General features: G+C 42.0%; 2 protein-coding genes across 4 annotated transcripts in view; one reads left to right on the top strand and one right to left on the bottom strand.

Moving 5' to 3' along the window:
• Positions 1 to 120: 120 nt before the first annotated feature.
• On the bottom strand, positions 121 to 20,774 carry DNAAF5 (dynein axonemal assembly factor 5). 2 transcript variants are annotated; one of them, XM_031606702.2, is made up of 13 exons: positions 20,128 to 20,774; positions 18,940 to 19,124; positions 18,039 to 18,163; positions 17,575 to 17,690; positions 16,740 to 16,972; positions 14,733 to 14,945; positions 12,469 to 12,612; positions 9,130 to 9,298; positions 7,294 to 7,441; positions 5,552 to 5,702; positions 4,177 to 4,333; positions 2,400 to 2,591; positions 121 to 1,885 (listed from the first exon to the last, which is right to left on the bottom strand). In XM_031606702.2, the coding sequence occupies exons 1-13, from the start codon at positions 20,645 to 20,647 to the stop codon at positions 1,749 to 1,751; spliced, it is 2,490 nt and encodes an 829-aa protein (XP_031462562.2). In that variant the 5' UTR covers positions 20,648 to 20,774; the 3' UTR covers positions 121 to 1,748. The 2 variants fall into 2 exon arrangements, with proteins under 2 accessions (XP_031462562.2, XP_031462563.2); XM_031606703.2 differs by lacking the exons at positions 121 to 1,885; positions 4,177 to 4,333 and having other exon boundaries at positions 2,473 to 2,591.
• Positions 20,775 to 21,046: 272 nt separating this feature from the next.
• PRKAR1B (protein kinase cAMP-dependent type I regulatory subunit beta) overlaps positions 21,047 to 25,062 on the top strand; it is an 87,971-nt gene continuing 83,955 nt past the window's right edge. Inside the window, exons 1-2 of one of the 2 annotated variants that reach the window (XM_031606705.2) lie at positions 21,047 to 21,366; positions 21,841 to 22,044. In XM_031606705.2, coding sequence (XP_031462565.1) covers positions 21,868 to 22,044 — 177 coding nt within the window. In that variant the 5' untranslated portion in view covers positions 21,047 to 21,366; positions 21,841 to 21,867. Of the gene's footprint in view, positions 21,367 to 21,421; positions 21,554 to 21,840; positions 22,045 to 25,062 lie in introns of those variants that run through there. The other variant, XM_031606706.2, reaches the window with a different exon arrangement.

A 25,062-nucleotide genomic window follows, 5' to 3' on the forward strand; every position in this document is an offset into this window, starting at 1 on the left:
AATTTCACAGAATCATAGAGCAGCTGAGGCTGGGAGGGACCTCTGGAGGGCATGCAATCCACAGCTCTGCTCAGGTGGGGGCAGGTAGAACAGGTTGCCCAGGACTGTCTTAAGTCAGGTTTTGAATATCCCCAAAGGTGGAGACTCCACAACCTCTTCATTCCGTGCAGTGTTTTCTAGTGATTTTTATTTATTGTACCTTCTGGGAAATTGAGCCAACCCTCTAGTTACACTGAGCTACATACTTCTAATAGTTGTTTGGCAGCTAAAACAGCACTCAGTACAGGAATATAGTTTGGCTTTTCATGAAAAGAACACCTTGAAGACCATACATACAATTTAAAATGTGCATTCTATTCTACAGAAATGCCAAAGAGCTTTTGGATCATGAAGAAATTATTCCTATATTCCGTATCCTTAGTGTTATTGTCCCTTCTGATAGCGTCTTCAAAACAGCACAGTATTTGGCAGAGGAGAAGCCATAAGTTTGCCTAATTTTGCTTGTAGAAGAGAAGTAGGATCTGCTTTCTGTATCTATTCTCTCCCACACGTTTTTTGGGAATGCAGGTAGGTACGAAAGCAGTTTGGTTACCAGCTAGATCCTAAGTGCAAAAAAATACGATTCGCTCGGAAAGATAAGCAAACAGGAGGACTTCCTATAGTATAAGGAGCACTGCCAAACCTTGCAAAGCCTATTTTTAGACTTGATACAAAGCCAGGACGTTTGGGAGATAGGAGATAAAAAGCATTTTTGCCTAAAGAGAAGTAATTAAAAAAAAATGAGGAACCTGATTTTCCACAACTTTTTTGTGTGTGCAATAAATGGCACACTATCCACAATGACTGGAAGCTCACTTCATTCCATAGCTGAGAACATGAAAAAAAAACAACCACCAAACACCCCAAACTTAAATCTTATACAGTACAACAGTCTTAAAATCAAAAAAATCCAGCAAAAAACATTCACCCAATATTGGAGAATTTCACTTCCAAGTAGGATGCAAATATTGCTTGCCCTCCGAGGCACTACAGTATCAACATAAAGGTGCAGATACTATATATTTAATTAATGCAACATCAATACTGATAGTCTAAATGACAAAAAGCACATTTTTTTCCACATCCAACCCTTAATTTAAAAAATGTCAGCTTTATTCTCAGTCACAAAGTATAATACAATGACAATACAAAACACCCCTTTGGTGACACCTACTCATAATATGTCCCTGTTATTGCAGCATAACGAGCACTCAAAACATCACGAAAATTCTGCTGCATTATGCAACACAAGTTTGGCTGTCTCTATTTCTGGTAAAACTGAGCCTTACTGATGTGACTGCAAAGCCCGAGTATCAGCCACAGTCTGAAATACTCCTTGGAAGACTGAATCCTCACTGAACAACATAAATATATTTGATATTAGATTATTACTTTTTAAAATAAATGATCTCTATCAAATAGAAACGGTGTCGAGTTCTTGAAAAATATTCCTCTTTTAAACCTTTCATCTAGAAATGCAAAGAGAATGAAAACATTGTTTTATTGCTAGTAAATACAAAGAACTGCTCACATGGCAAAGAATGTAGAGTTGTGCCAACCTGAGTTATAAATGAGTTAATACTGAACTTCTAGAGAAAAAAAAAATCTATTTATTGCTCAGCCTACCTTGAGCAAATGAAACATGAAAGCAATCCATATCATACAGATTCCAAATGCAGCTCACTAAAAAGACCTGCAGAACTGATTCATTAAGCTGGTTCTCTGGTGGTCTGAATGTGATGCAGTAGTTGTTTACAATAGACTGGTGTTCGATGCTTATCTATAGCAATTTCAACTTCTCTCACAAGCAGTTCAGGATATAAAATGCTCCCTTCTTTTAATACTTCTGTAAAACAAAAATATGGTGTAAAAATCATTAGTTGCTTTGTGCTTTTCTACTAATGTTCCCTCAAAGTAGCTGCAGCCTTACCTGGGGGCTGTTGTACAGGCTGAGCATGCTGCTGATGGCCCTTTCATTTGCTGAGGTCTGTATATTGACATTGATACACTCAAACACAGAGTCATACACCAATCAATTGCACTGAATCTGTATAGCAAGCTGGGATATGGTCACATCCTGCAATGGTTGGTGTCTATGTTCTGTGTCCTGTTTACTGTCTATACAGAGTTCTGATGCATCAGATATGCTGATATTCCCACCCTGGTGAACGCTAGATGAACCATTACGTTCTGCATACAGGTGAAAGGTCTGAGCTCCCTATCACCAAAACCCAAAGGAAAGCTGCCAGTGACACCAGCCCACTCAGAGCAGTCTCTCCTTATCAATACTATTTTCATGTAACACTTGAAAACATTTTTTTAAAAGCATTGTTAAAAATACAAATGACTGAAAGTCTTACCTAGGACTGCATTTTGGGTATCTGGATCTTGGTCATCCAGGTGTATCAACAGCTCTTGGTACAGAAACTCGATGTGACTTTTCATTGCAGATTTCACATCACTGCCCTTCAAGCATTTAAACCAGTCAATTAAGGTGTGAGCAGCAGTCAGTCGTACATCAGGCGATGCATCGTCCAGACGCTTTAGAACCTCTGAAAAGGAACACATATGTAACCAAAGGGCTACACTACCAACAGAGAAGTTATCTTTCCCTCTTTGTTTCAAAGCATGAATCTATTTTGTAATCCCTGGAATTATTCTCTAACACTCTACCTGCGTAGCACTATGAATGCCTATTAATTAATTGCAGAAATAGTACTTCTGTACTCTGTAAAGCATTGTATTTCTGTAAAACATTGCATTTTCAGTGAACAGATGCATCACAGACTACTTGAATAAGCAAGATGCAAAGATGTGCTTTTCTGATGGTCTGTTTATACATCTCACCAAAATAAAGACGTTTGTTGTTAAGATTTCTGCAGTACCATGTAACAAAACAGTCATTAAGATGCTCAGTTTGGGAAGGGCAGATTTATTTGTTTACATTTCTGAGAACATAAATCCTGTCATATAGCATAGATTGTACTTCTCCTGACTAATTGTTTAGCAGTACAACATCACCCTAGTAGGCACTGCAGAAAACAGCTCTATTTCACAGTATAGCACTGTAGATTTGGAGTTACTTCTTTTTTTTTTTTTTTTCCTTTTCAAACCAAATCAAGCCAACAAGTCCTGAACAACAACCTGCTACGTATGCAGGTCTATTTATGGCACAGTGACACAGTTTGCTCTTGGCACTCTGAAACACTGCACAGAGAACAATGTGACTACCATTTATATAATGCATTGCTGCTCTGCTTTCACTATAGTTAGAACATTATTTCATACAGTCTAAAGTAAGAAGCAATGCAGATGAACCTCTGGTAAGCCTTGCAGACAATAACAATGACTGAAGTTCCACCTAGCGGTGTAATGCATAACAACATCAGGAACACTTAACACTCAGTTCCACTCAGTTGGGAGTGAGGGCATCTGAAAATGACATCAACGTACCTGCAGCACAACCTCTGTGACATGAAAGCCTGCAGCTGAAAAGCTAACAGAGCAGGGCCTCACAAGAAGCAGGTGCTGCTGGGTTCATGCTCAGCAACACTTACTGAGGTGTCCAGCACTTTGATTCTCCAAAATGCATACCTATACTTCATACACTTCATACAGTCTCACCTAACAGTTAAGGGTTATGTCTTCAGGACATTAAATGGGCTCTCACAGACAAGCCTATTGCTAACCATATGGTTTTGTGCAACTCTTTTTCCAGTTCCTTAATATCTACAGAATTATTTTATGGAATAAGTACCTGAATAGTTAAAATATGCCAGATAAGAGGATGTAGAAAGAGCACCAGAATATATTAATGGGAATAAAATAAGAAGTCAGCATAAAATCTACCCCTATTTGGAATTCAAACTGTGGCTTTTTTTGCTCTTTACATAGGATTAAAGCCATCACACATCAGTGACATCACACAGACTTGGCATTCCCCAGTCTGTTAGTGCTTGCATTGCTAGCAGCCACAGCCAGCCTGCAGGTGAAGTGGACGACCTGCACAGTGAATGCACCTACGCTGCACAATGCCCTCAGTGTTACAAACAAAGCTACTAGAAACTCTCAGGAAAAAGCAATTGTAACTATACAGTACAGACACATCTCCCCCAACACCCTGACTCTTATATGTACCTGGGTAAGTCTTGCCAAGCTGGATTTCATCAAATTGCCTCCCACAGACTTTTAAAATACCACCAACAATGCGGCAACCCATCAGCCGACTGATTTTAGAGTCCTCATCCATGGCAGCAATAATTTGGGGCATTAACGCATCCTTGACTTTTAAGATCTAGGATTAATGAGGAAAGCATAGAAGAACAATAGCTTTTCGGTCAGTTTAAAGCACTATACTCATTGCTTACATAAGTCATAATTTGGTCTGACAGATCACGGCTTGCCTAATTAAAAAAAATAAATAATTATACCTAAAACTCCTGAAGTTACACAGCTCCATTTTTGCCTGGAAGTAAACTTGGGAAATAAAAACCTACCAATATATCACACAGTTTGTGAGCACTCAGTACGTATGCATATGAGTTTTCTGAAGCTGATTAAAGCTTTAGACTTACCTGCCTTTTTATTAAACAAACAAACAAACAAAATACAAATCCTGGTGAGACTTTCAATAATTTGAAGCTGAGGCAATTTATGTACCAGTAGATGGTGCTCTTATTCTAAAAGGAAGTTTTTAAATAAAGACCATTTTAATGTAACACTTTTGGCAAGATTCATTATTTGTCTACAACACGTACATTTTCTGTATGTTGATGCAAAAGGGCGTCAACGTCGCCCACTGATTGAGAAAAGCATTTGAACACAACAGCAGCCTCTGACATCTCACACATGCTTAAGCCCTTTGTTCAATTAAGATCTGTTATTGAGACTGTAAATGTTGAATAACATTTAGCACGTTCCCAATGCACCATTTTCAAACACCATTTTTGTGAACAGACAAGCTTCAACCCCCCTCTGATTCCACCATCCTCCATCACTATGGCATCTCGCATTTCTTTAAGGACACTCCCTGCCAGCTCTCTACTTCAGTTTCCATAGATACCCCTCAGGTTCCATTTCAGCTCCTCCTGCCCTTTCCAGAAGTTCTTTAGATGATTTTCCCAAACAGCCCCATGGGCTCCAAGGCAACCAGACAAGCTGTCACTGCCACATGCCAGCAGCTCCAATCCCGGCCATGTCAGCACTGCACTGATGATGCTCACAGTGCTCTGTGTCAGCACTGCTGTTGTGCCAGGACAAAGCCCTGCAGCCTTTCATGGTGGTGAGCAGAGCCCAGCACAGAGCAGGCCCTGGCTCTGCTACCAGGACCCATCATACCCTCACTGCTCATCATTTCACTTGTTACCACTCCATTGCAATTAATTTAATTATGAAACTTATGCATCTATTTGAAAACATTACAAACAATAAGGAGCTTTTTTTCTTCTTTACATTTATTTTGTTTTCCTGTGCAAGATTTCAGAGTACATTTGATGAAAAAGAGAGAATTTACCTCTTCTGGTGCAAGCATCTGGCAGTGAATAAGAGCCCAAAGGCACGACACAGCTGTGGTGCGGATGGCAGCTGCTGTCCTCCCAGCATGCCACTGCAGATTAGGAGCCAGGATATCTTTTATCACAATCTCCAGGTAGTGAGGGAACAGCCTGCAGCCAAAAATAAGAAAGCAAAATAAAGGCTCATGAGGAAGTGGTAAAGAGACTGAAGGACGCAAAAGAGAATTTTCTGCCATAGAAACACAGGCAGAAAAGGGGAAAAAAAGATTCTGTAAAAAAAAAAAAAATCTTGTCAACTTGATTATAACATATGTGATAAGCCCTTCATAACTTAATTTTTTGAGGTAATATGTAAGCAAATACCAAACATGCACAGAAAGGAGAGGCCAGACTTCCTCCCACTTCAGATGATGCCCACGACTCACTGTTATCTGGGTGCTCTGCTTACCTTCCCTCTGTCTCATTTTCTCTGCCTGCAAGGCTGAGATAACACTCCACGTGAGCACTGATAGGATTCATTAATATCTGTAAGGCCTTTTGAGACTGCCCAATGAAATGAATTCACAGTGTGAGAAGTATAAATGCGATTGCTGAGACCAGAACTGTGACACTGCAGGGAGCACCCCAAATACATAGCTTTCCCCTGCTGGAGAAGCCCCATCTACCTGCTGTGTAAGTGGATAACAGAGGCTCTGGTTGTCCACTTCATCCCCATGCCCCAACAGCAGCTGGGAGCTGCAAAGCACACAGGCCACAGAACAGTATCTCTCTCTGCTGCACGAGACCTTGTCACAGAAATGCAACTGGGTGCTGCCAGACCTCTGCCACCCATTGCACACACACCTGCACGATGGGAGCCCACACACCTGGCTGCTGCCTGCTCACCACAGAAAGGAGCAGTGCATGAGGCATCAATCCATGCCTCATGTCCAGCAGGTGGCACATAAGACTAAGTAATAACAAGAAATCTGTAGTCCCAATAGACACATAAAAATTCATCAAAAACCTTTGATTTACTATTTTAAATACATTTCTCAGAGCTCATAATTCCCAATTAGAAAATTTGCTAGAGAAAAATATTGATGATCACTATCATTCCAAATTTCCTTTTTGTTCCAAGCAATTCCAATGCAGAGGTAAGTTCCATCAGCATCACGTTAACCATAACTCTGTGCTGTTTGGGAGAATATTTGTTCTATCACTTTGAAACAGAATTGGGAAAGCAATCGCTGGCAGCTCTCTGACACAATAATGTCAGATTCAAACAAAATTTGATGATCATACAACTGTGATCAGTGTAATAACTGAAACCCTTCCTATATAAACTGTTGTGCAGCTAAACAAATCACTGCCAGCAATGAACGTGATTTTGTAACCAGAACTTACTGTTATTTCACCACGCTCTCATCACCATTAAGATGTACTTTTTGCTGCTTCAAATGCAAGTAAATCCTCCATCTCTATACTTTCAAGTCTTTCTGTTGTAAATGCTTGTAACTTGATGTTAAATATGAGCCAATTCCATGAGAGGACATACAGTGCTTGTGCTATTGGTGCTGAGGGACATGACTTAGTGAAGGGTTGTTAGAGTTAGGCTAGTATGGCTGGGTTGTGGTTGGACTTGGTGATCTTTAAGGTCTTTTCCAACCTGAGCAATTCTACGATTCTATGTAGCCTATGCATATTATATGATACATAGTTCTACAAAAACAAACAAACAAAAAAACAAAGCTCTGCTTACCCCTGGGAATTGATGGTCTCGTTGGCTTTCTGGAGCAACTCTGATAAAAGAGTGAAAAGTTTTAAGCGCATCTGGGGATCTTTGTTTGGTTGCAGACATGTCTTAAGAATGAGAATAAAGTCATGGAGAGCTTCACCTATTACAGGACCTAGAAAATGAACACGTAAGAATACAATTAATTTCTATTTGGATGTTTCATATACAAGTACTTTAAAATGTGTAATATGCTTGGTGTTAAAACAGCATTTAACTTCGCACTCACAGGAAAGGCCATGTTTGACAGGGTCAGCCTCAAAGCTTGGGTAATAAAATTACTGCAGCCATATTATTTCTCCATGTTTAAATAATGCTCCTTTGCATTTGACAAGAGAATCTAAAATGCAGTGAATTCTTACAAACTATTATTTGAAGCAAAAATATTTTCCAAATTCATGCTCTAAACTATTAATGTTTTTACCTCCTCTGATGAATTCTTTTTTATCACTAACCAAGGAGCTAAGAAATAAGCCCCGAGCTGTCAGCCCAGCATGGGAAGAAGTGATTTGGTCAGAGGAAAGCATGCCCTTCTCCTTGACAATGATTCATATCTGCTTGGTTTTTAAGAGGGAGATGCTCAGACCACCGACTTGCTTTATTCTGTGAGCTGCTTGCAGTGGAATGCTGCTTGCTATGAACTACCTTCCCCTAGAAACTTCTCCAGCTTCACTTTCTTGTGATACACACTCCACTCAAGTCCCATCACTCAGAACCTGCACAGGAAGAGACACAACACCCGGGCCTTTCTGGTGACCAGAACGTTCTTCGCATGTGAAATGCACAGACTGAAGTGTTCACCATTCCAAAACAAGTTAAATAGCATTTTGTACTATCTGGAAATGTAATGATTAATTAAAAATAAAATAAAACAAATCTCCAACGTCTAGACTTAGGCAATGTGGGGTGAATGTTAAGCTGCAGTTTGCTAAATTTCCATGACGACAAGTAGGTCTTTATTTTCTTAACATTTATTTGAGATATATTGCTTCATGTGAGTTTTGGGGCATTCTTAAGACACTTATTATATCATACTGATAACACCAAATCCAACAGATGGGAAATAAACATAATAATCTACACTGCTAGTTCCAGAGGAAGCACACATTCCTGAAAAGCAGCAAAAACTGAGACATTGGAAATGAGTAAGCCTGATTACACTGATTAAAAAGCAGCATTCTGTGTGGGAATGATAAGAGAGAAAAAGAAAGACAAACAAACAAGCAGATTAGCCGTAGGAGCTGCTGTGTTAGACAGAAAACCCAGACAGCAGCACATAACCAGCATGGGGGGCAAGTCAAAACGTCTGCCCAGACATTTTATGATTTATTTGCCTCTAAGGAAAAGCCAGACGACTGTCTAGGAGTTCCTCAGTTATGGGAAGGGGAATGCAAGCATGCAGGGAAGTTGGCTTCTCAGAGCTTGCAGTGAAAAAACTTCTTGTTCTTTCCACAAATCAGAAAAGTACTTAAGCCTTGAACTCTGAGAGCACGTGCTTGATTTATCAAGTCGCCTGGTATGTACTGTGAGGAATAAAGGAACGCTGCTTTCCAACACCACATTGGGGTTAGAGAGTTTTCTTCCCAGATTTCGGATGACAGAGGCTCCTTGCAGCCGATGGGTCCTTTTGGAATTGGAGCTGCCTGAACATTTTCATTTTTGCTTTTCATCATTGTTGCGGAGCTTCTGAATACTACATTATTCATTATAAAATACCATGTGTCTGCAGGCTACCGAGATTATTACTTTATCATTCCATTTTTAAGAACTGGATGGGTTATCACAGTACTAAATAAGTCATACCTGAATGAGTTGCAATGACATCTAACTGTAATATTTCTGGAGAATAGCAGGTCCAACTGTCGTGTGACACTGAGACCCATTCCAGAAGCTGAAGGATATGCTGTCTGTAGAGATAAAGAAAACCATCCAACTGCTGCACTTCAGCTAATGAACACATTGTTTCTTCTGCCTGTTAAGAAAGGAGAGGTGAGATACTTCATCTTAACTGGAGTGATGTTTGAAAAACAAGTCAATCTTTGAAACTCTCTGGTTACACCACAAGAAAGGGAAGGCATTCCCACACTTGCAATTTGGATGATCAAGACCAATACATACAGTGTCAGCCTATAATAAATCCTGTAGCTCTGACTTTAAGGCAAATATTCGTCCTGATCTCAGAGCAAAATTGTAAGGAACACAACAATGCAGGACCAAAATTAAAGCATCTCTGATCCATTTGAAAACCTATTCAAAACCTAACCAAGCCATGAAACCACTCATATTAGTTTCAGCAATGCAGTGATTTTCGCTCAACTTAACAATGCTTTAAACATCTACGTAAAGGCAATTTCCCACACAGACGTCCAGGCCTATGGCAGCTACCAAAACTACTGCCACTACTGCTCAGACAGGGCAAGGAATTCCCTCCTCTCCTCCTGTTCTTGTGTTTTGCTTTTTCCCCTTTCAAACTTTAATGAGGCAAAAAGCCATATAGAAATTCCTGCAGGCAGAGATGAGGAGCATGCTGAAAGCACTGCCTACAGCACTACTGATTTCAGCAAACAGTGAGCCAAGAACAAGGAGCCAGGAATGGTTGGGAACCCCAAAAAGGAACAGCACATCCTCAGCATGGCCATCAGTTCCAGCAGGGAATGCCAGAGCACAGTGCTGTGAGAGATTTGCCTTTTAGAGGTGCAGCAGGACTATCCATCACAGCCATCTCTCTACTGTTTTTGAATTGAACTCCACCACACGTGTCAGCTAAAACACACCAAGGACCATTGGAGTGTTGCTGGCTAATAGCTTGCCAGACAAAGGTGTTATTATGGAAGAACCAGATGTGGAGAAAATAAATGAGATTTTTTAAATAAGTCAGTCAATCCGGATTTGCTAGGAACAAAGGTTATTCATAAAGCAGCTTTGCCTGCCTCAAGCACAGTGAATTTTTCTTTCTGGAAGCATTCTGTGAGCCAGTCAAAACAAAACAGAATAACCTGAATGTAAAATACTCATTTATCTGTAAATAAATTGGAAGATGTTACATGACAGAATGTGTCAAGAGAGAAACCATTCTCCATTACACCCCCCATCCACAACACATTTTGTTCTTTATTAAACAAAGGAGGCACAAAACAATGCTTCTTTCAGAGGTGATTTAAAATAAACTATTAACTAGTTTCACATGTGAAATTGAAAAAATTGGAGAGAAATCAAATATGCCAACAGATTGCTGTGCTTCTTCTCATTCAGAAGCGTCTCGTAGTCAATAAAAAGAATAACAAGGGTGATTTTCTTTCATGTATTTGAAAGCCAGCAAGTTTAACAATGCGTTATTTTTGTGCTAGTAATCAACACATGCCCAGAGAAGAACTGAGACAGCATAGGATACTGGTAACAAAACGAAGCCTTACCTTTAGGTCACCAGTTACAGCACTTGACAAGCTCAAAACATGCCTGACTGACTGTAACGTCTGATTTAGCTTCAGTCTATTGGGGGCTGTAAACCATACCCCTCATCACAGCTCCTCAGTGCTCAGTTGGTGGTCCTGATCTCTTCCCTTACCCCAGGCAACTAGAAACTGATGGCTGCAAAGCCGAAGGGCCAAGAATCAGCAAGCTGGAAGAGCACAGATGCCCATCAGTCACATCAACTGCAGCCTCCACAATCACTCTGCTCTGCTGTCTCCTTTTTTTCAAGTCTGAACTGAAATTCTATAATGTAAATCTTTGAATCATTTCTTTTTACTCTTAAAATCTTTTGACCCTGAACGCAAGAACAGCAAAAGGAAAGAAAAGCAAAAAGCAGCAACTGGATTCACCTTGGTGACAAACTTATATATTGCAATTATGTAAGCTTGTCGCCAAATACTCTATTTGTGTAGCTGAAATAAAGACTAATGAGAAAAAAGATTCTCATCCAAAGTACTGTTGGCTTTAAAAGTCAACTGTAACTGCAGGAACATCCTAAACCTTTAATAATCTTGAGAGATTAACTTTTCTGTCAATGAAAATCAGGATTTACCTCCATGAAACGACTTCCTTTGCAGGAGGATGAATTCATATTGCTAACTTTACAGACCACTTAAAGGCTAAACAGACAAGATACTGGAAAACATATCAGATCAATCTGTCTGAGGTTTACTTGGACAGATATTCTGTTAAAAAAAACAAATACAAAAACCACAAGGCCAATAAATGAAATAAAATAAATCCTGCTCTCACACTGGTTCTCCACGAGACAGATCTTTATGCTGTACCTCTTTGTCCTACAAACTATTTTTAATACTCGTTCCATTTCACCTCTTTCACAGCAGTTTTCTAAGTGTGTGCCTCACTGGAGGCAGCCTGTCAGATGGGAGTCATAAATACTGATGGTGCACAGGCCTCTGGAATAGCATGCCTGGGAGCAAGAGCAAAGGCAGTAGAATAGCCATCACATTTAAGAAGCACATTTGAAGAAAGACAACTTGGATGGGTCATGATTACACTACATGAGGAAGGCTTGCTGATTTATTTAGCTCGGGGATCTAAGAGGAAGAGAAGAATAAGGGGGTGAGAAAATGCGTAGTCCAAAAGCTCATCTATTATCAGAGCATCTACAGATGCCCTTCACTTTAAAGCATTCCTGCAACAACATTTAAGCTTTTAATTCTGGTCAGGGGTAAAAAGTTCAACTACTGTAAAATCAGTCAGATGTGTGTTTAAAGAGAAAAAAAAAAAGTACTGATTTCATTACTATTATTAATAATAGTATTAATAATATATATAATATATAATTATATATAATAATAAACATTATTATTAATAATTATTATATTAATAATATTAATAATAATAATGCTAGTCCCACTTTCATTCTTGCATAATCTCAAACACTAAAAAGAATTTACCCCATGTAAAGGTTCCCTTGGTTGTCATTAAGAGTTGGTAAGAGATGCACAACAGAGCCAGAGTTAAGGTCAGGCAATAGCAAATAACTTCAAACCGTACCAACCTTTGTGAAGGAGCTCTTAGTGAAAGATTTCTGTCATTTTAAAGTCTAACAGCCACACAAAAAATTATGGCTCTGTTTAGACAAAGCACTTTATCAACATTAAAATAAGGAAATGCAGCAGAATACTAAAACAGTTTGTATCTTACCTTCTCTTTAAGGTGCTGAGAACTTGGTACTGCCATCACTGTCACCAAAACTTTCATGAGCTGCAAGCAAATTTCTTGGCAGTCTTCCTGGCATACTTCGATCAATGCTTGTACACAACAAAGCAATTGCTCCATGTAAAGGACCTTTTATTAAATAAAAGCATATATTTATTATGTTCATTAGAAAATAATCTCTTTAAGAGGGAGATAAGGGAAGTGATAATAATAAAGTCTGAGTCTTCTGAATTAGTCACATCGATCATTTGATGCTAGTTCTTTTGGTGACCTACATCCTACTTTGTACAGAACACAACATAATCCTCCTGCCTTGTCCTGGCAACAAAATAAATGATCCTGCTCTTAACCACACGATCGCTCCATTGCGAATAAAAACATCAAAGCATTTGGTGCTTACAGGTAGCACTTTCTCATTCTGAAGCATAATTGGTTAATTAATAAAATTTATTATAACTTTTTCAAATATTATTCCACGTCTGACTATTTCAACTGAACAGTAATGGTTAAATGCATAAAACAAGAAAACCCGAGTGTCTGCATTTATCTTTGCCAATTTATCTCGTTTGCTGCAATATAATGCCTGTTATCTTGATCCAACTGATGTCAATAGCAGTCAATATTCTTGTCAGTTAGCTTGCAGTTACTTCTGTGATAAAGTGCACTTGATATTCCATGAAGCTGTCAGACTACATTCAACTAACAGAAGGGGCCATTGTTATAAATTTATTACCAAAAATAAATCAAGCCTAGAAATAGTTTAGCTATCCATGTTATTAATCTCATGGACACAGTCAATCCTTAGCTAAACAATGTCTATGCAGCATTTGCTCTCTATTTTAGAGATAGATTGTTTCCAAAACCATAGGTTAGAACAATTTCACAATTCCACCAAATGCTTTGACACAGATGAATGCGTCTTCTGTACATCGCTGCATGAAAATGCTGAGCACAAGACCTCATAGCAATTCTGCAGATATACCTCAGGGAATTGTTCTTTGAACAATCAGGTTATAGTGCTTCCAGTTATGTGAGTTCCTAATCATCCAGGCTTCACGGAGATTAAGGTTAATTCTCTGCATCACTGGTGTATATTCCATTAAGGAAGAAACCTAGAATAACTCCACATGTATACCTTACATTGGCTCAGACAGATAATTATGCCAGATTCAGTCTACACACATGAATAACTTTTGTAAAGGGACTTTTGAGTCTCGTGAAGACAGAATTTTCTGAAGGCAACAGTGCAGCCTTTTTTGGTCATCTTAAGAACAAAGGCCTAAGAAACTTGTGCTGCAATGAAAGGACAGGACTGCGTTTGTGGGGGAGGTGGTGAGGATTCCTCACAGATCTTTTTCTGCATCTGGGCAAGCGTGGAGGAATAAAAAAAGAAGAGTAAGATAAAGAAAATAATAATAATAATCCTAGAATTCATTCTCCATTGCACACTGAAGAGAAGCTCTCCCCTCCTTATATAGCAACTGATGAATATTCTTCAGATGGCAGAATGGCTCAGCCATTAGTAAAGGTCCATTTGAGAAGACATTTCTAATTTATAAAGGCCTCCTTGCTAGAATCTAACTTAATGAGAAGCAACCAAGCTGAACAGAATATAGAACATGCTCTTAAATGTACAAATAAGCAGCATACTGCTCTCTTCTTTTTAAAATGGAAGACAGTATACAAATTAATACAAAACAAAAATAAGAAATGACTTGAGAAGGGAATCTTTCCTGGGAAGCCAACATGCCAGTCTCTGCGGACTGTGGAAAGCTGTCCATTGCTGATGATTAAAACACATTATCTTGTTTGGACTGTGAACACAAGGAATTTCAAAGCATGGATTGAATTCTGGCTCTGGACTGGCCAATAGAGAATGCTGTTTTACAGCACATTCTGAACAGTCTTTTCTTTCCTCCTCATGCCTCTCCATTTTTCTCCCACAATATGAAGCATCCTACATCAGCTCTGGAACTTGAATCCACGTCTGCTAAGAGGATGGATTGCCAGCAGTTTTTTGGGAATAGTTTGATCGGGAGACCACAACTAGGAGAAGACTATAACAAGTCTCAGGAAAGACTCGTAAACTCCTGTCTTAGTCTCAGACACGTCTACAGATACATCCTGAGACAGAGAGGGTTGGGTGTGCACAGGAAGGGTAAGGGAGCACTTAAGGAGAGCAAATGAAGAAGTATGTTCAAGAAGCACTTCCAAAACTTGGAACTGTCATGTTTCCCTAAGATCCTTACCTCCTCAGATTGCTGACAAACTCCAGCCTGTGACAGCGTGTCGCCAAGATCGCTCAAATGAGGCTGCAAGATTTCTTTTGGGCTACCTCGAATCACTGCAGCAAGAACCATTAAACAAGATGGCTTAGGTGTTACCTCAAAGGCTGATGTGATTAATCTCAAAGACACTTTAGGACTGACAAACGTTCCAATCAATTCTGCTGCCTTCACACACTGGAAAAAAAAGAACAATAGGTATAGAGGATTCTTCTGGAAATGCAAAGACCATTCAATATATCATCAGGATTTTTCTTTTTATGATTCCAGCTGTTACTTTAAATGCTGCAGGCATTTACTTTAAATTGCCTTGTAGGCCTTTTCCACTCACTCAGGAATTGTTACACGCATGAAGAAATTTTCTTGACATGTGTTCAGTAAACACATAATAAGGCATGCAAGCATCCTTTCTGGCCTCAGACAAACTTCCATGTGAAAGCAACACACAGAAATGTACAGCTTACAGTGTAATTACATCTCTAGCTCAAAATAACCAGATGTTGCAGATTTACTGGCTTCAAGCTTTCTCCAAATGCTGTTCTCAGGCACGTGCTCTCCATGCACCCACCACACACTCATTCAAAGCATCAACAGTAAATACAACAGTACAATAGCAAAAAATCCCACTGAATTTTGGCAGTGATGTGACTGATTTGGCTTACTGTGAAAGCACTGCCATGGAGCTGCTCACTGCTTGCAATCTCTCCTTTAGTAGAAAGGGCTGAAATTGCTATCTATTCCCCATTACATTTGTGCACTTTGATCCCATCTCTGCCTGCAAAGCACGCTGTTCTTATGTGACATACCAGCACATCAGGCCTTACTGATGCCCAACCCCAACCAGGTGCATTACACAGACACACTTAACACTGTGCAACAGGAACATTTCTTCCTAATTCTTTTATTCAGCAGTTGGCTTATTTCCCCAGACACAAAAGCTTACTTCCCCTTGTATACTTCCACTCTAGTGATTTAGCCAAGTATGTTCAATTGAACCTAATTAAAATTTGAATCAATTCAGGAAAAATCAAGGGAGGGAAAAAACAACCGGTATTGAGACAGAGTATAAAGCCAACAGAAAGAAACTGCAAAGGAAAAACAAAGACTTGAAGAAAAATAATCATTTCAGACATGGGTTTCTCAGTCTGCATATGGCTAAACTAAAGTGGGAGTAAAAAGAAAACCTTAATTTGGGAAATCTATTCTATTTAACATCAGTTGGACTACTTGCATCCAGTGAGTGGAAAATATTCTTCCAATTCCCCAAAGCAATACCACTTGCAGCTTTGAATTAAATTATGTGATGCTTGTGTTATATGTATGCTGTCTTGCTTGTGTAGAAAAATGAACAGATCTTCTCTAAAAATTGTAAAGACAGTTTGTATTGCCTGTCTGACCTCTGAGAAATTTGTCTAGTCCTTTCAGTGACATAAATTTTATTGCCTTATTATTGAACCAAGCCTTGAGAGCAACAGCTGATACAGTATTAGATAAAAATGATACTAATTAGTCCTTGCAAAAACATTAGGAGTGTTAAGTATGGAGACACTGACTGCGGGTATGGTGTGGAACAAGGTGGGTTATGCAGCAGAGGGAGAGATCAATTGAACCTGAATGGGCATGACCTGCACATGTTTCTAAAGGGAATCTGTTATCACAAGGCTTTTACACTTTAATCTCCTGCTTATGGTTTTTATGGAGATCATTTTTGAAGCTTCAATTCATGGAGTTGGCATATAAACTAAACAGTATTAAAATAATTTTATTATTGGTCTTCATACCAACAATACAAGAATGCATTTATTTTAACATAGTAATTAAATACAATTTATACATATTTTTAACACCCATTAAAAGCTGATCCCGATGCCACAGGGAAGCTGCAGTGACCCATGGTACTGCCATCCCTCACACAATGCACCCAGGTGCACAACAAAGAGTGTCTTCATGAAGCATGGAGCAGATACTTACATTCCTAACCACCTCGCTTTCTTCATCCAAGCACGCTTGATACAAAGTTCTGAGAAGCAGCTCCATGTGCTGTGTTATGTGGTCCTCTGCATGCAGCAGTAACACATACAGAAGCTGGGATGCTTTCACTCTCGTGCTTTTAACCCAGTCTGTTAGATCATGGCAGAGAGCTGGAAGGACTTTGGAGAGGTTCCTTGACACGAGTTCCCGACAGCCCAGTCCTGGTCGAGTCACTGGAGAGGGAAAACAAACCCACAAATGATTCACAACACAATGGCAGCCATGTGGAAGGAAAAGCCTTGGAAGAGTTTAGAAACTCCAAGACGAACTCTGGGAATCTGCTTCAGTGTGGAAGAAGATATTCTAAATGCTGCTGAGGATATATGTGCAAGCTGTATTTCTTTAATAGATACTACAAAAATTTAATTCCACACCACTCTGAAAATGTGTACATATATTTCTTACTACAAAGTGGTTTAAAGTTTATGCTATAAAATGTTTACAGAAGGAAGAACGTACATGAGTATGGCACAATGCCCACTTTGGAAAATGCTGCCTAATAACTTCCATGATTTCCTTTTAATTGTTTTGACAGCACAAATGCCAGTTAAAGAATTAACTGAAGCCATCAAACAGAAGGACTCTTCTGTGCAAGCTCTGAGTTAAATCACTGAGTTAAATATTATTCGGAAAGGGAAAAAAAAAAAGGCAATTGCTCTCAGGTCATACACTTTTTCCCACCTTTTAAATGCAAGTACTCCAAAGAGAACAGTGCTAAGCCAACCTCCTCAGCACCACCCACCTGAAAAATCCCTACTTTCTGTGCAACACTCACCTCCTTTGGGATAATGAGATGGTGGAACACTAAAATCCATCTTATCCTTCAGATCTTCTTCATTCTCCTTCTCCCACTGCAAGCCTATCTTTTCCCAATAAGTCCAAGCTAGTGTTCTAGGCACAAAATAAAATAAAAATCATGACTCCCACAGGAAAACATTTTAAAATGAGACATCTGGAAACTATAACTTCTTGAATTTATTTGGAAGAACGGGAAGAGCTGATGTTTATGTATTCAGTGGACAGAGGTCACTTCTTCTAACGAGTAATCCCAGCTCTGTCTCTCTTACCATCTCCATCCCTCACACAAACAAAAGTCACCAGAGATTACACTATCAGGAGTAGGTTTACAAATGTTTGGTTTTCTTCCACACAATTTATCTGTAAACATAGAAATACTTTCACACAGAGAAAGGGGAGTGGAGAGAAAAAGAAAAGAAAAATCAGAAATATTCTGCTTACATATTTTCAGGAATGTCATCAGTAATGCTGCTGAGTAACAGAGGGATCAACTTGTGAAAATAGGAGTATCTGTCCCGCAGGTGCAACAGCCATTCCCCAACAACTGTTGTTACAGCCTGACGAACCTGTGTGGATTAAAAACAAGGGAACAAAAAAAAAATCATTTTTTAAAAGTCAGGTAAATACTTCAAAAGATAAAAAGAACAAAATTGTTTTTGGTATCTAAGATTTAGCATCTAGTGCACGAACAGTTTCTGATAATGACAAGAGCAGAGGATCTCCTCACTTGCAGCATCTCAGCACACCCCGTGCTCCCCCTTGTGTTCTCTCTCTGACTCGGCCTTTGAGAAGTTCTGCACAAACACTCACTTCTTGTGCTTTGTATCTCTCTGAGAACATGAGAAATGTAAATTTCTTTTGAATTTGCACCTTACCAGCATTTCTCCAGAAGACAATTTTATCCATTTACTATACCAGAAACCAAAGTTAAGTAGTCTGAATGCACCCATTCAAAAAATAAATTATTTTACTTATGATTACATAGCACGTTTCTAAAGGACTACTGCAATTGCATCTTATGAAGGAACCCAAACTGTGTTTGTTAAGCATCTAAAAAAACCATAGAACAAAATCCCAGAGAGATCTGCCAGAAGAATTCAGACAGAACTGGAAGCCTCCTTTAACATTAAGGTGCCCACACACTACAACAGTGTGCAGAACCAGACAGCAGTGGAGCAGGCCATCCACCCTGCTTTTGGGTAGTCCACAGCTGACTGGGCCCATATGTGACAAGTTTACATATATCAAATGCATGAATGCTGAAAACCATGAGGAAAAACAAACAGAAAGCCAGATCTAAAATAATACCCCCCGACCTTCCAAAAAAGAAGAAAATTGACACCTTGGGAATCTCATCAAATAACCGTTGTGCCAGATGAGACAGAACATCATCCACAGACTTCCCATTTCCAAATTGTATCACTGCTCCAGTAGCCTGTATTACATCCACACGAACTCTGTAGTGCTGGTGTGAAATTGTTTGCATTAAGGGCTTTATCAGAGATTCTGATTGCATATGGAAGTGCTCTGTTAGGAGAGAGACAGAAACTTCAAGTTCTCTATTCTCTACACAGGCGACACAATTTGAGCAGGGTGATTTCTGCAGCACTGTGAGCAGCAAGCTGATGTTTACACTATATTGGAGCTGAATGCCAGCCCACAAGCACTTCTCCCCCACTGAAACATCATCACCCACACACCGTAACTGCTCATGGAATCATAGAATTGTTTAAGAGTTGGAAGGCACTCTTCAAGGTCATCAAGTCCAACTTCCCTGCGCTGAGCAGGAAAACCACAGCTCCATCAGTGCTCAGATCCTGTCCCCTGAGCTTGGGTGTGTGCAGGGACGGAGCACTGACACCACTCTGGGCACCCTGCACCAACACCTCACTGCCCTTAGCATAAAAAACTTCTTTCTTATAATCAGTCTAAATGTGCCCTGTTTTAGTTTGAAACCACTTCCCCTTGTCCTATCGCACAGACCCTGCTAAAGAGTCTGTTCCCTTCTTTCTTACAGCCCCTTCAGATACTGAAGGCTGCTCTCAGGTTTCCCCAGAGCTCTCCCTTTTCCATGCCACACAGCCCCAGCTTTCTCAGCCTGTCCTTGTAGGAGATGTGTTCCATCCCACAGGTCAATTTTATGGCCCTCCTCTGGTTCACATCTGTGTTGCACTGAGGACTCTCCATGTGGATGCAGTACTCCAGGTGAAGACTCACAGCACAGAGCAGAGGGGTAAGGTCACCTTCACACTCTGCTGGCCACACCTTTGATGCAGCCTAGTGTACAACTGGCTCTCTGGCTAGGAGGCACAGTGCTGGTTCATGCCCAACCTGCATCCAGCAGTGGATATCCCTTGTACACCGGATCCCCCTTGGGGATGACAAAGCGCTCCTGTGGGGGTGTGCACCACGTATTTCTCTTCCCTGCCGCTGGCTGCATCCCCGCAGGCCCCGCCCCCAGCTTGGTCCCCTCGGGACACCGCAGCTCACGGCATCCCGCGGTTCCCCCCGTGCCGCCCCCGGGCCCCACCTGGCACGGCCTGGGCGCAGGCCACGGCGCACCTGCAGCCCTCCCGCCTGACCTCGGCGTAGTGGTCGAGGAGGGCGGCCTGCAGGATGCCGACCACATCGGACAGGTACGGGGCCACGGCGGCCCCGCCGCGCCGCAGCAGCAGCCCCAGCAGCTGGAGCAGGCCGAGGCGCAGCTCCTCGCACGGCTCGGCGCCGAGGCGCTGCGCCAGGACGGGCAGCAGGACGGGCAGCGCCTCTCCGGGCCGCTCGCAGCGGCTCAGGCCGTGCAGGAGGAGCTGCAGGGCGAGCTCCCGGCACCGCTCCGCCGCGTCCCCCGCCAGGCAGCGCGCCAGCGGCCGCACCAGCTGAGCCTCGAAAACCTCCCGCACCGCCTCCGACGAGAGCGGCCGTTCCTGCACCTCGGCCCGGATGGCCTCCAGAGCCCGCAGCCGAGCCGCCCGGCCGCACTCGGGGCCCTGCAGACAGCTCAGGGGCCGGCTCAGGGCCTGCGCCAGCTCGGCCGCCCCGCACGCCGCCATGCTGCCCCGGCGATACGGAAGCGCGGCGCCGTTGCTAAGGACGCGGCACGCTTTACGACGGCGGGAAACGCTTTACGGCCGCACCGGCCGCGCTTGGCGGCAGGCCGCCCCTTGCGGCTGTGTCACGTGGTGTGCGCTTCCCTTCACCCCTCCTCCCCCCCTTTAATAAATAATTTATAGCGGGATCAGACTCCCCCAATAGCAATACACCGATTTCTGCAACGGCGTTATTTCTGATATCCCCCGAGTTAATTAATACGTGCTTCGGTTGAGCGCTGCACACCGCACCGCGCAGCCGGCCGGCGCCCCGAGCAGGCGGTACCGCAGCGTGCGGTGTCATCGCGCCGAGCTCGGGGCGCAGCGACGCGCAGCCCAGCCTCGCATCCAGCGGCCGGGCAGCCGGCGGCAGCGCGTTCAGCCGCCATTACGCAGCGCTGCGGCCAGCGAGCGCTCTAACAGCCGGCCCGGCGTCCGGCCCCGCTCCGCTCCGTGCCGCGGAGGCCGATCCTGCGGCTGAGTGACGGCAGCGGCACTTCCTGCGGCGGCGGGGCCGCAGCTTTTGTGTCCGCGTCCGTATGAGGGAAGGAGCCCCGCGGTCCCGGAGCGGGCGGCGTGAGGAGGAGGCGGCGGCGGTTGCGCTGCGGAGGCCGGCGGAGAAACGCTTTCATCCGTGAGGGCGGCAGAAAGAGCCGCCGGCGCTCCGCACATCAGCGGCCCAGGTACGGCCCGGCCGCTCCCCGCGCTGCCTGCGGGGCGGTGCCGATGCCTTGGAGGCCCCGCGCGGCCCTACCCGGGCTGGGGGCGGCTCCGCGGGGCGCAGCGCTGGGAGGTCGGCCCTCCTCCTTCGGGTATCTGCTGCTGCTGGGCTCTGAGCGAGCCTGAAATCCTCCTGAGACGCGAACCTGGGTTTGTGCCGGGCGGGGGGAGGCTGCGAAATGCGGGGCTTTAAACCGGTGTTTAATGACTGCCTCTGCAACTCGTGGCCTTGTGTGATTCGTTGTACTGTTATTTGTAGATGCTGAGGAGTTAAAACGCTCTTTTTGTAGTTACCAATGCGTTGATCCTATGGTTAGTTTTTGCAGAGCATTAAAATGTTGTGCACTGACAGCTCTTAGGCAGTACTCGTCTATCTCTGCTGCTCAAGTTCCTCCGATAAAGAACCATCTCTTTCTTACACCATTTTCTTTACCCAGGTCTGTTTACTGTTTACGAGCCTGAAGATGGCTGCTGCTTCTTCCTGCAGTGTGGAAGAAGACGAGAGCCTGAAGGGATGTGAGCTCTACGTTCAAAAGCACAACATCCAGCAGATCTTAAAGGAGTGCATTGTAAATCTCTGCATAGCAAAACCAGACCGACCCATGAAGTTCCTCAGAGAACATTTCGAAAAATTAGAAAAGGTCAGTGATTTTAACATGACACATAATTTTCTGATTTTAAGCTGAAAAGATTGTTAAAAACATTTCAGATGTTCTGGCGCACTTTTCTTCTTAACTTTTGAGTTAGCAAGCAATTGTTATAAACAAAAGCTGTTAGACACAAACAAATTAACAGCCCTTTATTTGCTGATGGCTACCACGATGCTGTTACTGTCCATAACACCAAGATTATATTTCTCATCATACTGAACTTGTTACAAGTGACCCAAGAACTTGGATGCGTACTCTGAATTATGATGCATGACATTCTCAGCTCTCATCTGTGGGTAGAGCAAAAGATGCTGTTCCCTGTTTGTTCTGGTGTCAGGTGAAGTGCTTTTCCCTCACCCTTTAAACGGACCAGAGTCAGGGAACCAGCAGGTACTTAAAACTGCTGAAGCCTGCCGACTTAATTTATTGCTCCTTCCTGTATTGAGTATCCTAGGATCTCCAATGAGAGATGCATTCGGAGAGACTTCATTTACTGTGTCTGTAATCAGAAGTGTAGAGGGGAAACATACTGTTAAACATTCTCAGGCAAATCTTGCCTGAAGCATATTGGTATCTTATTGGATAGTGTGAATGCTGCTTTTTTAGGGGATGGGATTTCTCAAGAAATGATGCTCATGGGCACACAGGGCTGCAAGTTGTTAGGTGTATGAGTCCTTATTCTATAAGACACTTTATTCACATACTTAATGTGAGAAGACTGTTATTATGTTTGAGGTTTTGTTTTTTTCTTTCCTAATTAAGTGCCTAATATTTGTAGGCTTGAGGTAGGAGTTTTATGTATATTATTTTCCTCCTAGGAACAGAACTTTGTAAGGACAGAGCAAGAACTATTAACAAGTGAATAATGCGTAGAGCTGTATATTACTGACAATAGAAGCACTGTATGCATCTCTCCTCATTTGTCTGCTTTTCTCCATCTGTGGATATATGCCAAATTTTTGTAGCCTGAAAATAAATACAAATGTATCCAGGTGGAAATCCACAAAGAATGCCTGGAACGTTGGGTATGAATAGGAAGTACAAACTTATGTTCATTGTGTTGTGCATTGTTTAAAAAAAAACAAAACACAAAAACCATCTTTTGATTCTGTCTCTGCTAAACGCCTTAGAGCCAAGTCCCATTTGAAGAGAATTATATGTGTTGAATTTCCTTTGTTATCTGGCTTAGTATATGCAATCCCAGACTTCCTGCCCGGAAGGATAAGCGCCGCTTTTGTCAATACATTAAAATAAGCCACAGAGTTTTAGAACATTCTGCATGGCTGGTGGGATTACTTGAGTTGCTCTGGGGGAGTTTGACTTTATGCATTGCAGGAAAATTGACAGTTGTTGTCAGTTCCTACCCTTGGGTATTCTGCATTCTTTTATGTAATCTCCTATTACTTTTCAAAGGACATTGGAATTCTGTAGCAGAATATTGATCTGGTTGCAAAAACAGAACTGTTGTGAATCTCAAGAGATCATTCAGAAGCAGACAGTCCCAGGACAGCAAACAGTGTGAATGTGATGTGTAGTACGGATGTAAGCAGGTGTCACTGGCTCCTATAGGGCAGTCTGAGAGCTAAGCTGCCTGAGCTGAAGGCTGTTAGGATGCTTCTGGAGATTTCCTGTGGTGTAATTCTTGTTCCTACAGCAGTTTGACTTCCTTGCTCAGCCATTTTTGAGGACTTTCTTGAGATTGATTGTGCTGTGGGGGATTTTCTGTTGAAGGATAATGCTTTGACTTGGTCAGTTGCATAATGTTGTTGAAAGAAATCTGCATCCCAGAGGAATAGCTGTCCCTTCTCATTGAGTTGTAGAACCAAAGGTTCTTCTGCAATGTTGTTCATCTTCTTCCTGCACAAAATTGGTCTCAGGGGAGCCATGGTTTCTGACTGCACGGTGTCAGGTGGGAACAAGGTCAGTTATTTTTTCCAGCTGTGCAAAACTGACAAACAAAATCTTTATTTAGTGGAAAAACTCTGAAAATGATGAGTTTGCATGGACTAGTTGTAGAATCAAGACTTAACAGTGCAAATTTGGGAACACTCACATTTTGAATGACTTGTAAAGATAGAGAAATCATTTAAATGATTTTTTTTCCTGTTTTTGGACAGTACTTGCCATATTTAGTTACTCTGAGGAATCTTAACTGGATTGTGAACTTAACTGCTAGAGATGTGTATGGGAATGAGCAGTACTGATAGGGCACGTTTGCTATTAGCTCAGCATCTGTGCTATACCTTTTTGTTCCTGTGTGGGGAGAGAGGTGAATTAGTTAATTGCTAAGAAATTGCAGGCAAAGCCTTGTATTTTCACCTATAGTGAGACTGCAAAACTTTCACTGGTGTCAGACTGATCAGTGCTGTGATTATATGACCAAAGGTGGAGTTGTCTTGCCAGACCAACCTAAACTCCACAGAAAAAGGTTATGAGTAGAACTAGCGAAGAAAATGGCACAAAGGAGAACAGCACCTTCAGTTTATGTTTAGAAATATCTATTCTGATGGAGCCATTTTGCATGCCCTATATTTCAGTACAGTGTCTTTGCAAGCTGAGCCAGGCACTCTGCTGCTACCTTCTGGATCTGAGTGCTTACCTGGTTCCGTCTATTGCCCTGTGCTCACACAAGAGGAATGCTGTCGTGCATGGGCTGAACTTAATGCCATGGCTTGCTGTGGATCAGCAGTGATTTTATGGACTGAGCTGATGCTATATGCCTTCAGGTACCATCCAAAAAAAAAAAAAGAGTTTTGGAAAACACCGGGCTGTACCATCTGAAATCAGAGCAAACTGAGGTTGTCTGGGTAGCTCCACCTTGTGATATTAGACAGTATTGCATACAGACATGATCAGAAAAATAAGGGCACACGTGTGACAAGTTTGCTGCAAAGTAGGATGGGAAGACTATTTACTGTTAGTAAATTACAATTTGTTTGTGTATAATAAAGAGTTTCAGTATTTGAACATTAAACTTCTGCAGTCTTCTGTAGTCTCTGCCAGTATTTC

The sequence above is a fragment of the Phasianus colchicus genome, chromosome 16, assembly GCF_987193195.1.
Source record: "Phasianus colchicus chromosome 16, bPhaCol1.hap1.1, whole genome shotgun sequence".
In the NCBI taxonomy this organism is placed as follows: domain Eukaryota; kingdom Metazoa; phylum Chordata; class Aves; order Galliformes; family Phasianidae; genus Phasianus; species Phasianus colchicus.